The 14396-nt window shown below is 37.6% G+C and overlaps 1 protein-coding gene across 4 annotated transcripts in view; it reads left to right on the top strand.

Moving 5' to 3' along the window:
* The window catches only part of RBM27 (RNA binding motif protein 27), a 76791-nt gene extending 72381 nt beyond the window's left edge, over positions 1 to 4410 (top strand). For all 4 annotated transcript variants that reach the window (XM_058732731.1, XM_058732718.1, XM_058732725.1 and 1 more), the window contains one exon: positions 1107 to 4410. In XM_058732731.1, the coding sequence (XP_058588714.1) occupies positions 1107 to 1190 (84 nt within the window). In that variant the 3' untranslated portion in view covers positions 1191 to 4410. The remainder of the gene's footprint in view (positions 1 to 1106) is intronic.
* Positions 4411 to 14396: the final 9986 nt, after the last annotated feature.

Raw genomic sequence — 14396 nt, 5'->3', positions numbered from 1 at the left:
TGTAGCTTTTCATTTATTCACGTTCCATAGGTAATAGATTTAAGTTTCTTATTTTCCTTCTGTGTACAGTTGGTTAAAATGAGAGTTACGGAAGTGGGACGTAAAAGGGAAGAAATAGGAAACCAAGGATTTAAACCAAGGAAACTCTTAAAATATATGAAAAATAATTTCACTCTTTAACTCCTATTTCTAATTTGTTTATTAAAAGGGACCTTTAGCCAACATTGCAAGTTATTCCTGATTCACCATAATTTTGGTTTTATAGATGTTAGCATTCATGATTGATCAACAGTTTTGTGATCATGTGGATAATTTTATAAAACAAAAGCAGAAACGTTTCCCATGTTAAAAAAAAAAAAGAAAAATCTTGATATTTTGGGAATGTTTGTAGAAATCTGTATGTAAGATTTTAGATTTTTGTATAAGGTTGGGAATGTTGGTGTCATGGGGAAGTTAGTATACTCTCCATCACAGATTATTTGATATTAAAAGAAAGGTTTAGGAGTTTGGTCATATATTTTCATTTTAAGTTAATGGCATAAAATAAAACTTATTTATTTTTATGAATAGATTAATTTTATCAGAAACATTTTATAGATATTTTTTCTTCTACTCCTCCTACTCAGCAGTCACATTTTATTTTCCTGATGATATTAGAATGGAAGTCTGTTAAAACGCAAAATTAGCGGGGGAGGAAAATATGTATACATTGAAAGACCGTTGTGGGTGTTTTTGCCCTGCCGGCTACTCTCTGAGTGTGTCACTTGTAAATCTGTCCTAGGTTTTGTATACTAGTCTTTGTGTCCTTTGACCTAAAAAGTACTTTACTTAGGGGCGCCTGGGTGGCTCAGTTGGTTAAGGGTCCAACTTCGGCTCAAGTCCTGATCTCATGGCTTGTGAGTTCGAGCCCCATGTCGGGCTCTGTGCTGACAGCTCAGAACCTGGAGCCTGCTTCAGATTCTGTGTCTCCCTCGCTCTCTGCCCCTCCTCACTCGTGCTCTGTCTCTGTGTCTTAAAAATAAATAAAACATTGAAAAAAAATTTTTTTAAGTATTTTACTTAACTTTCTTATACCACTAAGCAGATTTTACTCTCTCTCTCCTTAGGAAACAGAAACCTCAGATTTGTTTTTGCATGATGATGATGATGAGGATGAAGATGAATATGAGTCTCGTTCGTGGCGAAGATGAAATCTGATTCGAGCTGTATAATTTTTAGGAATATTGTTTAGAAAAGAACAACTTTTTAAAATTATTTAAAGAAGTCAATGAGCCAAAAATTTTTTTTATTTTTCTTTTCAACACAGTAGGTTTAAGGACAGCAAGTTTGCTATTTAAACACATCTCATAACTGTTCATGATATTAAAGCACCAAAGGCCTAGTGACTTTTACACAGTTGTGAAGATCCACAGGGATGATACGGATAATCTCTAGAGCCTTATTTTCCACACCACCTGTTTTGTTGCTATTGGTGTTGGATTATGATGTAAATGACAGGGTGTTCAGAAATTTTATTTTGGATTATAATCTGCTGATAAAATTTCATTAAATGTCAAAATCGCCTGGAATCTCTTAACTCTCAGCTATTATGGATGGGTCGTCAGACAGAAGGAGATATTTGTAATGAAAATACCCTTTTGCTTTCAAGAGTTGTCTTGGAAGAAAAGTAGATTTATTTTAATTTTTTTACTATGGAGGAGCCCAGTTTGTATTCATTCTAAATTTTGGGGGTGGGGGGTGTTGATGTGCAGTACAAGTACTATTTTAGCGTAAATCATAACAAACTCTGTATTCTTAAATGCTGTAAGGCAACGGTAGCTAGTTTCATGGTATTTTCATTCTGTCATCATTAATTCTCCTGGACTCGTGCTACTGATCCTTAGTTTGCTTTGAAATTAGTGAGAATGGGTTCAGTTGGTCCTTTTTAAAAATATTCCCACAGTGTAAAAGTCTTTAATCTGTTGCTCATTTCTTGTCCCCATTTTCTTTTTCTTGCCTTCTTATTAATAGGCCTGACTTACCCACTGTTGAGATAAGTGATTCTTTTGGGCCACCAAAAAGTCAGTCCCCAATAAAAAGTTTAAACCAGCACCTTGATAAATAAGTGATGTTTTGATGAGAATAATGGAAGGATTGGTGGGGGGTGGGGGGGTGGGGGGAGAGTCACCAGCTTTTCCTTTTTCTTTTTTGAAGCTTCAGTTTAGTTAGTAGTTACAAAAGAGGGTTACAAAGTGTCTGAAATTCTTTTCCTAAATTTAAACTATGATGGTGAGGTGACTGGGGATAGGGTGGGGGTGGGGTGGGGTAGGGTGATGGGTATGCTAGTAATAAATGGGAGTCATAACTTGACTTTGATCAGATGACTTTATATTTTCATAATTTTGTAGCTTGTTGCTATCCATGAACATATGCATCCTTCAATAGACAGTTTCCTTCACTGTGTGCATTTTTACTGTACACTGTATAGAGTAGAGTATCTGTTAAGTAAAATATATATGTAAATTTATGTCCTTGTGTTCTGAATGTTAGATGGAAAAGCAGAGGAGCAACACTACACTGTATTGACCCCTGGGAAAATAAAGTGATTAATGTACATAGGATGTCACTTTTTCAAGGATATGCACATCTATGTTTTTATATATGTGTGGTGTGAAAATTTGAAACTTCCTGTTGGCTTCAGAAGGTTCTTGGTGATCACTATATCAAGGATATTGTATCCTGAGGTAAAGGCTGTTTCTCAAAATAGAAACTATTCACTAAGAAACCTAAAACCATCAGGATTCTAGATTTACTTAGCTCTAAGAAGTTAAATCCCATGTTCTGATTACCTTTTCTCTTCTCCGTATTTTCCTGGAATGATGTATCAAACCAGGATCATTTTTAAGTTCATGTAATTTTCCCTTCACTATAATAAGGACCTCCTTTTTCTAGGTTATTATTATATTTTCTGATAACACTGAAGCTAAAAAATAAGCTTATAAAAGAAGGAAAACCTTACAATGGGGTACTTAGAATAAGCAATCTTGCTCCTTCCTCCTCCATCATCTCTAATGAAATTTTGATGTCTGTGGCTCAGTCGGTATATATTTTGAAAGATTCATTGTGGTGAATATTTTGAGTCCTGACAGTTTAAACGTGATAGAGGGAACAAAGGATTTATATATTTTTTGTACAAAGTTTTTTCTTAAACTGTATAATTTTGTAAATAATTTGTTTGGTTTTTTTGTGTACTAAAACTACCAGCGTATAGATTTCAATAAGAATTGTTGTATTTTTGTATTTGGAAACTGAAAATTACAGTAAATTAATGGAGCTGTAAGAAAATTTTCAGTAGACTGACAGTTCAGCAGAATGAGATTCCTTTTCATATGATTTTTAAACTTCAGAATTGACATCGTATTATACTCTCGGTGTAGAGAGAGTTGGAGATTGATTTGACTTTTTTTAGTTACTGGGGGAGAGGGGATGGAAGAGAAGGGCATTCAAGTAAAGAATAGGCAGACCCTTGTCCCAGGGAGATTGGAGGCCCTTCTACAAAAGGTAGTTTTCAGATACACCTTAAAATAGGACTGATACACTTTTTAAATGTCCTACGAATTCTAAAACATGTCTGACTCTCCAAAATGAATTCAAAATATGGGTAAAATATAATATTGGGAAATTTAGTTAAGGTCAGCATAAAATAGTTGAGTGTATTTTTTTTCCTTTAGGAGTTTTTACCTCCACTTTCAAATCCCCAAGCATTAGAATTGCCCTAAAAAGTAAGTTACTACCATGACTTGTTTTCTTGGCATCTTCACTTACAGAAACAACATACAGCATCTGAGGCGAATTTTGTCCTGTTTAATGTGGATGCCATCTAAGTAGCCGAAGAGCGGTAACAGCCACCAGTCTGGCTGGGTTAGCCTGGTTTACTAGTGGATTGCTGCCCAGGCTTAAAAAGGTGACCCTAGGGAAGGCAGAATTTCCCTCAATTTCTTCATGTTGTAACATTGGGAAAACACTGTCAGCAGCTAAGATGATAAATTGGGCAACATTCTTGCTATAGGTAGGTCCATGGTGATGGATCATTATTTGAAAAAGAAAAAAATCATGTGAAAAGGAATAGTGGTTCCTCTTGATGTATAGTATGCCTGTATTATAGTTTTTACAAAATTGTGAACTTGTGTAATAGTATAATAGGAGATATTGTTGAATTTCTAACTGTTTATACATTTAAATTCATATATGTAATGTTTGTTTTATCAATTACAATCTGAATTTCTAAGAAGCATGTTGACTTTTGCAATAAAGATGCAATATGGAATGGTTCACAATTGGGAAAAAAAAGAAAAAAGATAAAAGTATTACAAATTCAAAATAATTTGGAAAATTTATGAACCATTCCAAAAATTCTAACAATCACCAAAAGAGCTGTAATTCTGGCTTGTTCTGGAAAGAAAGAAAATGTGTGTGTATGCTTGCTTGTATGTGAGAATGAGTGGGCAGTGGATATGCATGTGTTTCATGTTGGGTTCATGTACATGAGAGAATGCACTCAATATGAATTTGGGTACTGAAGTCACTGGGTATTAAATATTCAGGAGAATATTTCATGAACAGGGTGGTCTTAAAAATGAATGAGAAGGGTATTGAAGTGTTAGTCGTGAATAACCTTGGAAAGCCCTATTCCTTTGTTCATGGATGGGTCTTGGTATTTCAGATAACAAAGCACAAACAATGTTATGAAAACAATTATTTTAATGTTAGCTTGAGATGATTGAGTATGCCTGCCAGTGATGAGGAAGGACATTTTCTTTAAGTGGAGTACAGAGAAGGGAAAGAACACCTTGAAGAGGTGACCTAAAGATCGGTCAGCTCTAACTGTGATGAATGCTTGTAAGGAATAACAGGAGAAGGAAGTGACATTACACACCACGTCCTAGATGGTGACGAGAAAGAGAGGTGTATCACTTGGGCTTATTTTCTCATTTTAAAAATCGCTTTTCTTCTAAATTCCCCTTCAAATGATTAGGCATTGTCTAAGAAGAGTCATTCTTTAGTTCTCAACTTGTACAGGAAAATACTAAAGAATGGGAACATTTTGTTTTCATTCTCTTCAAATATACTTTGTATTTTATGAATTAGGTAAAGTGAGGTCTGTGTGACCTTTTGTTTCATTTAACCTACATTATGTTTATATTAAACATTAGTTCTGGGACGTTTGGAATAGCCAGCATACTTCTAAACATAGTTCTGCTTAATGGTGGCAAATCAAATATTGTGCTCAAGTGGAACTCTCAACAGAAATTACTGGTTTCATGTGAAGTTTTTACTGATTTTGATGTAAATTTCCTAAAGCCAAGGATACATTTTTGAATCATGAGTCCAGTGTACTATCTAGTCTGGATCTAATAGTGTTACTGTAAACACAAGTTGTGAGTGTGTATGTCAGCGTGTGGGATCACTTTAGATGAGTCAGGATTGCCTTAGACACGTGAGCCAACCTTGGGCAGGGCACTTTTTTTCAATTGTGGTCTCAAAGATCTATTTGATGGGTATTGAGGAGGGCACCTTTTGGGATGAGCACTGGGTGTTGTATGGAAACCAATTTGACAGTAAATTTCATATATTAAAAAAAAAAAAAAAAAAAAAAAAAAAAAAGATCTATTTGAGGGACTAACAAAGAGTTAAAAAAAAAAAAAGACTACACTGCTATTGCTTGTATTTCAAATCACCCTTTATGCTTTATAAATTGATCTTATTGCCAAGTGATCTCATTTCTACCAGATCATCTACCATTTGGCCTCTTAACCTGGTTCTGCATTCGACCTTAGGTTAACTAAACCATCCCAGCATTCTGATACAGGCAACTTGATACAGTTGAAATTAAGGTCAGAATAGTGTTGGATGATTGTTTGCCAAGGTATTTGTAGTTTGAGTCTACTCTTTCCTTGGGCTTCTGCAAACTTGTTTTTGTTTGTTTGTTTGTTTTGGTAGTGGTGGTGATTAAGCATGAGAAAACATTGCTGTAACTTTTGTTATCTTTCCTTTTATGATAGAGGAGCAAGGGAAGAAGGCCCTAATCTAATAGCCTATTAGCTAATTTCCAATGAAAATCAGCCTGGGTTTCCCACATCACCTCAGGTTTCTAACCCCTTCATAAAGTTCTACTTTGGTATATAGATCTATTCTTAAGAGTTACTAGTACTTGATATTTCAGAATTGTTCTTTACTCAATCCTTTGTTGGGGAATGGAGTTGTGAAAAGCCTTTCAGGGACCCTAGCCATCTTCCTGTTGATTTTCTTAACATTGCTTTGGAAAACCTTCATAAAAGTGAATGGTGAACATTCCTTGCGATTTCATCTCTTAGTTTGCCCTCAGCTGTTATTGTGAAATATGGATAATGTCTCCTCTAATTTTAAATGTTTTTTTAAAGTTCATTTTTTAAAATTTATTTTGAGAGACTGTAAACAGGGGAAGTGGGGGAGAGAATCCCAAGCAGGCTCTGCCCTCTCAGCGTGTAACCCTATGCCGGACTCAATCTCATAAACCGTGAGATCATGACCTGAGCTGAAATCAAGAGCCAGACGCCTAACTGACTGAGCCACTTAGGTGCCCTTCCAATTTTAAATTAGATGCTAAGAGCTAATACAGACCTTGCTAAATTCATTTGGTTTCTTGAGGATTTGGCTTCAAGGATGAGGCTGTGCACATGTTCAGTTTTTACGTCTTTTGGATCAAACACTGCCCATCTATGTGTTCCCGTGCAAGCTATTGAGTTGTAGTTTCTGAACCACCCTGCAACAGAAAGATGATTTATTTACTGTAGGGTTGAAGTTTTAAACATGTAGAGCCTGTAGGGGGCTCCAGAAGGCAAAATTTAGTTGGCCTTAGAGCAGTGACTAAATCTTTCACAGCAACTCACAGTGAAAAACACATTTTGCATTGTGACCCAGAACGCGCGCGCACACACACACGCACACACGCACATATTAGAAAAAAGGTTACCAACAATATGTACCTTTACTACCCAGTATGACCTGATACTTTTTATTACAAATTCTTGTCAGGACCCAGTATTTGCTTTCAGAACTGCAGTTTGGAAAACAAGCCTTTTGAATTGCAGGGAGAATTGCATTTTTAAACCACTCTCTCCCTTGCTATCACATCATCACTACTATTTTGAGTATTAAATGGTATCAATTTTCTGTGTTTTGCTTGGAAAAGTAAGTAGCCTGGAATGTGAAGTTGACCATTAGCCTAAAAATAAAGGTGGAAGGAATGTATGCATCAACATCTTTATTGATGAGTGAATGCTCTTGAACATGAAGGTGTTTTATAATTTTCAATTTTTTAAAATAGACAACTGTGAGCAACTTTTTAAACATACCTGCAGTGTTTTATATTTTTGTTATTATTTCTCCTGGGAAGGGAGTGGAATACTGTTATATTGGTGCTACTTTTTACAAAATTCAAGTCACTTTGCAGACATTTATTTTTTAAAAAGTGGGGTGGGGTAGGCCCTGCCTGTGAAGTCCATACAACTGCAACTACTTAGTGTCTGTGAATCAATAAAAATTATTTGACTTTGAATTTTGTTTTGCATTTAGAGTTTGCCTTAGCTATTAAGCATTCAAAACAATCGAGTATGCTATCTCTGTGAGAACACTGTATGAAGTCTGACATTGCGCCACTGAATTTTACCCTTTCAAACACATTGCCCTCTAGGTTTGTAACAGATGTTGATAAACCCCTGTAAAAAAAGTTACTACCAAATCCTTGCCACTTTTCTTAATTCTGGGCAAGTGTGTCATTTGTATCTTTACATGCCTGAGCTTTTTCATTTCCTAAAATGTAAAGAGAAAGACTGGAAGCATGTGGATGAGACTTGCCATATTTTCAGAAAGCCCCAGAAGAAAACCCATTAAGTCTGCAAAGTAAAAGGGTACTAATCATGCAAGTATAAGCTATTGGTACATTTCAGTATTCTTATTCTCTCGTCTCTCTGTACATTCCTTGTGGGAGTCCTTAAGCAATAAAGTGTGGCTTCCTGTGATACCAATAGTCCCAAGTAAATATTTTCAGTTAAACTGGTTGATCATTTCAAACTGTTCACTTTTTAAACACAATATCCGGCAAATATTGAATGCAGGCTGTGTACCGGGTAACGGGAAGTTTGCCTGCATTCTGTGCTTGTGGCTGCCCTTTGAAGAGAGTGCTCTAACCTCCTCTCTTCACCTGTGAGAACTGAGTTTTGGAGTGGTCAAGTGGCTTCCTGGAGGTCACACAGCCTTTAGTGGTGGGATCAGGATTTGAACACGGGTCGGCCTCCAGAGCTGACATCCTTAACCTCTGTGCTCTGCTGCTTCTAATAAAATGGAATATTGCAAGTCTGTAGAATGTCACTGGCCTTTTTTATCAGTGTCTGTCAAACACTGCCATTCTGGCTCCATCTAGCTCATCTGCCTTGGATTGGAACCAAGCTCCCTTGGGGAGCAACACTGTGTTTTTAGGTAGCATATTGGAAACCATGGAGAACAGTGTTTATATATGCTAATTTGTGGGGAAACATTTTAAAGTAATTTTCTGTGACCTCCATGATGTACAGCCAGCCAATTTGATACATTTCACACTAATTTGGCTATTTCATAACCTATGTTTATTTTATTTTCAATTTTATCTTAAATATTTTCCCCATGGCAAACTGAATTATGATAATCTTGCAGTATTTCTACCTTGCCTCTTTGTGTTTTTCAATATTTCTGGTGCCTTCTTCCTTTTAACCTTGGCATTAAAAAAATCATGTTGTACATAAATAAGTTTACATGCTTTAATTTAATGATGTTTTCATATAGTATACTGAATTTTCTAGGCAAAAAGTGCTGAGAATAGCAGTGTTCGTTTACAGTTATGTTTATGCCATAGTTTTTTTTTAAAGAATATATTCTCAGTGAATAAAACTGATGTTCATGTCTTTGTTCTATTGTTCATAGAATTATTTGATTTTTTACATGTTTGGATTTCTTATTTTAGTAATGTCTTTCTAGATCCTTGGGGAATTTCTGATTTTAGCTCTTTTGGCAACTATGAAATGTTTATTGACTACTAATGGCATGGTGATTAATTGTCACCTGCAGGAAAACACAAATACGTGCACGCGCACACACACACGCACACACCCCAGATGTAAGCACCGTTGGGAGAAAAGGGAATTTTTTTTTCCCTTTGGTAGCCCATGAGAAAACTAGGCACGTTCTCATAGATATAACAGAAAAAGTTTTTCATTCTTGACAAATATTCCATGGTCACACAATGCATATGTGCTGTTTTCATCAGCATATTTTCCTTTGAAATATATAAAGATGGGCAAAAATTTTATACACAGAACCTAATTTCTTAGAACTATGATTTTTTTACTTATTGAAAATTTTCTGCCAATAACTTTAAAGCACTTCTTTCCCTGTGATTTATTTAAATCCTAATAAATTATGCATTTCTGCACTTTAGCCACTCATGTGAGAATTATTTGGAGTACTCTTAATAGAATGGTGCTGTGTGGTCTCCTGAGGCCCCAAATATGTCAGAGAAGTTTGATCCACTCTTAGTTTTATATTTTTGGTGACTATCATTGATAAATGAGATAAAGCTAAAGAGAAGGCTTTAAAGATTGAAGTATATGATTAAAATCTACTAGAAGCAAGGACTTGCTTATGCAAGGACTCTTTTTAATTAGATTCCTTAGTGCCCCTTACCCATTTAGCCCATCCCCCCTCCCACAACCCCTCCAGTAAACCCTCAGTTTGTTCTCCATATTTATGAGTCTCTTCTGTTTTGTTCCCCTCCCTGTTTTTATATTATTTTTGTTTCCCTTCCCTTATGTTCATCTGTTTTGTCTCTTAAAGTCCTCATATGAGTGAAGTCATATGATTTTTGTCTTTCTCTGACTAATTTCACTTAGCATAATACCCTCCAGGTCCATCCATGTAGTTGCAAATGGCTAGATTTCATTCTTTTTCATTGCCGAGTCATACTCCGTTGTATATATACATATATCACATCTTCTTTATCCATTCATTCGTCAATGGACATTTGGGCTCTTTCCATACTTTGGCTATTGTGGATAGTGCTGCTTTAAACATGGGTGTGAATGTGTCCCTTCGAAACAGCACACCTGTATCCCATGGATAAATGCCTAGTAGTGCAATTGCTGGGTTGTAGGGTAGTTCTATTTTTAGTTTTTTTGAGGAACCTCCATACTGTTTCCCAGAGTGGCTGCACCAGCTTGCATTCCCGTATGTAAGGACTCTTTATGGCAAGCTTCTGTGCTGAGCTCTTAATATTTTTCAAAGCTACCTGAGTTGTGGACACCTATCAATTTTTCAGAAATGGCCATATCTAGAAAAAAACCCTAACAGGTACATTATGACACATTCAGAAGACTCTGAACGTTGTCTGCAAACAAAGCACAGAGCATATTTTGCATCTCCTGTCTTGCAGCCCAGGAGGATTGTGTTTTCATTCATTTTGGTTTCAGTGATCGTCACTGGCAGGGGTTTTCTACTTCATAGACTTTGGGTGGCAGAACTGGTTACAGTAGATGGTTTCATTTGTTTTCTTCTTTCTTTGTGGACTTCATGAGTCAGACTCCCAAGAAAATTTGCACACTTAAAGTAGGAGAAGAGTGGGGTGCCTGGTGCTCCCAGGCTCAGCCACTTGAGCGTCCAATTCTTAATTTCAGCTTAGGTCATGATTCCAGGGTCATGGGATTGAGCCCTGAGTCAGGCTCCACACTGAGTGTGGAGTCTGCTTAAGACTCTCTCTCTCTCTCTCTCTCTCTCTCTCTCCCTACCCTGCTCACACCCTCTCTCTAAAATAAAAGGAGAGATGTACAAGTTCGATTCTCGTTGACATTTAGTTTTATTTATTTATTTATTTTGAGAGAGGGAGGGAGAGACAGAATCCCAAGCAGCCTCTGCACTGTCGGTGCAGAGCCCCACACGGGGCTTGGGCTCAGGAGCAGTGATATCATGACCTGAGCTGAAATCAACAGTTGGGCACTTTACAGACAGCCACCCTGGCACCCTGATTCTCTTCAACATGTCAATTGGGGCTCCTTGATCATTCTGGCCCAGAAACATGATGCAGTTTTGTGTGTGTGCCATAAATAAGGAATTCAGAAAACATGTTTGATCAGACAGGGTGAATATTCTGCACACAGAAGCCCTATAGTAACTGTTGAGTAAATGATTAGGAGAACTAGAAGAGATAATAACGATCTATCTGTGCTCTTTATTTGGTTCATTTTCATTTCGCTTCACCACAATTTTAATGGTGTTAAGAACTGATTATAAACTTGGAAAAGGAATTGTGAAGACTATTGTTACCTCCCAGCATATTTCCTGTGAATTATTTTTTTTTAATTTAAATACTGGTTTCTTTAAGCATGGTACCATTTTTTAAAAGATGTTTAAATTTTTAAAGATTTCATTTTTAAGGTATATCTACACCCAATATGGGGCTCAAACGTACAGCCCCAAGATCAGGAGTTGCACGCCCCATAAACTGAGCCAGCGATTTGCCCCTCATATAGTGCTTTTAATGTCAGTGTTCCCTGTGTGAAGAGACACGACAAGCAGAGCTCTGAGGACCCACAGGTCCTCTCCCACAACTGGAGCATTCCTTGCCATAGGGTGGGCAAGAGAGTCCCAGCCTTAGGTCAAAATAATACTGGCTGTCGTTTCAAGGCTCCTAACGTGACTTGCTATGCGGCATGTTTTCAAACATTCTCATTTAGTCCTTTCAATAACACGGGAAAATATACTATGATTTTTCTCTGTGTGTGCAAGGGAAAAGTGAGCCACAGACGGGCTGTGTCACCCAGAGTCTCAAAGCAAAGTTAAGATTTAAAGTCACGTTATAACTGACTTCACAGTAAGACTTTGAAACATCGCTTGATGCGGTATTCATGTCCCAATGCCTGCTACCTGTGCAGGCTAAGATTAATTAGTCTTAAATGCTCAACTCATTCCTATAGAATGGGCCTTTCACTATCAGCACCGATTTAGTGTTCACACGCTTGCAATAAGCATTAACTGGATAAAATTTCCGAAAGCCTCTGCGAAATGTAAGCCGCTATTATTAACACATCTTCCGAGGTTCATCACATTGTCTGAACAGAGTTATTTTCAACTACAACGGAATTTCCTACTTTGGACATTAAATCTTCTGGCATCACCTAAGTAAATGTGTCCTGCCACGTTGGAGACAAGGGAAAACTTCATACCCGAGTTGGCACTTGTGTATTTCTTTAATAGGCCACGCTCATCACCTCGATAGCGACTAGACTCGAGGTCAGGATGTTTCCTGATGTCTGAGCAGTTGTAAATGCACATTACATGTAGCTGTGAGGTGCGTCAGATACGGTAGGTTTCAGCTTTGTGCAAGTCACTTACTTCAGATTGAAGGGGCTCACTTTCCGGACGAGGACCCCCTAGCAGCCTCCCCTGCAGAAATTAGGTATTTTTTGTATGCTTACAGAATCTGTCACAGAAGAGCACACGTATCACCCCAAAGTCTCAAGTCCTTTGACCTGGGAATTGATTTAACAGGCGTACTCCAGTGAGGGTGCTCCCTGGCTGCTGTGGTATTTGCCGCGTGACTTTGCTCGGGCCCCAGTAAATCCTTTCGCGTGAATTTCTTAGTTGTGGAAAATGAGACTTTTCTTTGCTTTCCCATGTGTGTATACTGCACATACCCGCGTGTGACAAGGTGGTGAGTGAATTATGCTTCAGGGTGAGACCAAAGGAAAACAATTAAAATAGAAAATTGTTTACATTATGTTGCATATGGAATCCTTTGGGGACACAAGAATCAGCTTTTGAAGAGGTACCTCGTGGTAACTTCCCGGTTGTTCCCTTTGTGTTTCTTTTTTTTTTTTTTTTCAACGTTTTTTTTTTTTTTTTTTTTTTTTTATTTATTTTTGGGACAGAGAGAGACAGAGCATGAACGGGGGAGGGGCAGAGAGAGAGGGAGACACAGAATCGGAAACAGGCTCCAGGCTCCGAGCCATCAGCCCAGAGCCTGACGCGGGGCTCGAACTCACGGACCGCGAGATTGTGACCTGGCTGAAGTCGGACGCTTAACCGACTGCGCCACCCAGGCGCCCCGTGTTTCTTGATAAAAGGCAGAAAGATATTTAAAAGCAGCTGTCAGTTTCTTCATCTCTTCATAAAATGATCATTGCGATGGTACACACTGAAAGGAATCATGTTATTAAAACTATGGAACATTTCTGTTTTTAGTGGGTTCTCTTGTAACCATTTAAGCAAATGTATTGATTTATTGAACATTCTGGAAGATAAAAAATGTTTTAAACACTCAAGTTGAAAATACACAGACACGTTTTGTCTGGAAAGGATGGAATCTTCCCCTTGCTGGCGTCCCCTCCTCATGTCTAACTTAACCACACTATTAACCAGTGGGAGACTTTGTCTTCTTTGAGACTTTTATATCTCTATTTTATACTTCCTCAGGACATCATCTCTTTATTCATAAAATGGCAAGATTTTTTTTTTTTAAACCCGTTTCCTGTAGCAAAGGATTTTACTTTAGGAAGAAAGGAGGTCTTGACAACCGAATTCCCTCAGGGATCGCGAGGGGTAGTATGCTTGCCTTGGCCTTCATTCTTTTCTGCCTTATTCTTTCTTATTGTTGGGATTATTAACTTAATGTGACTACCCAGAAGCCAGAGGCGAAGCTGCACTTCAAATTTAAAACCAAAACAGAGGATAGACAGCAGGTGCAAAATTTTTGATAACGGCTTTATGTGGACTAGATCTGGAACATTATAGGTGGAGGGGGCTTTTCCACTAGTAATGAATATAACCTGTGGATTCCGTCCCAACGCTAGGCTGTAATCCAAAAGAATAAGCACCTGCAGGGAAAAAAATGAACCTGTCTTATAACCAACAAGGCGCTTTCTTCAGGCAGCAAACTTAAGGATTATGTAATTATTCAAACCTTTACAATGTTATAGTACGTTACACCGTGGGAATCACAGATTACAGGAGAGTTTTGAGCTTTCCTGTAGGAAAAGATCATTTGCTATTGTCACTCTCTGCATTGGTAGTAATGTGGAAAAGCGACCGGGGGAGTTTTTGAAGAACTCATTTACTGCATTGCATTGGAAACAAATGAGTGTCACCCCCCCTTTTGTCTCAGAAGTATATTAAATTATATAATAAACACAGAGGAAACATCCTTGCCCTTTCCCCCCATACAAGTTGGTTTTGTATAGCCTTATTAGCTCAGATCTTTCTAAGGATTATTTCCTCCTGAGCAGTAAGAGGCTGGTGACACTGGGAAGAAGAGAAATTCTGGAATGACCAATTATCTTCCTTTCCTTTCCTTTGGT

Source organism: Neofelis nebulosa, chromosome 1, assembly GCF_028018385.1.
Source record: "Neofelis nebulosa isolate mNeoNeb1 chromosome 1, mNeoNeb1.pri, whole genome shotgun sequence".
Taxonomy (NCBI): domain Eukaryota; kingdom Metazoa; phylum Chordata; class Mammalia; order Carnivora; family Felidae; genus Neofelis; species Neofelis nebulosa.
Note: the sequence above shows the minus strand (reverse complement) of the source record. Positions and strands in the feature narration are given on the sequence as shown.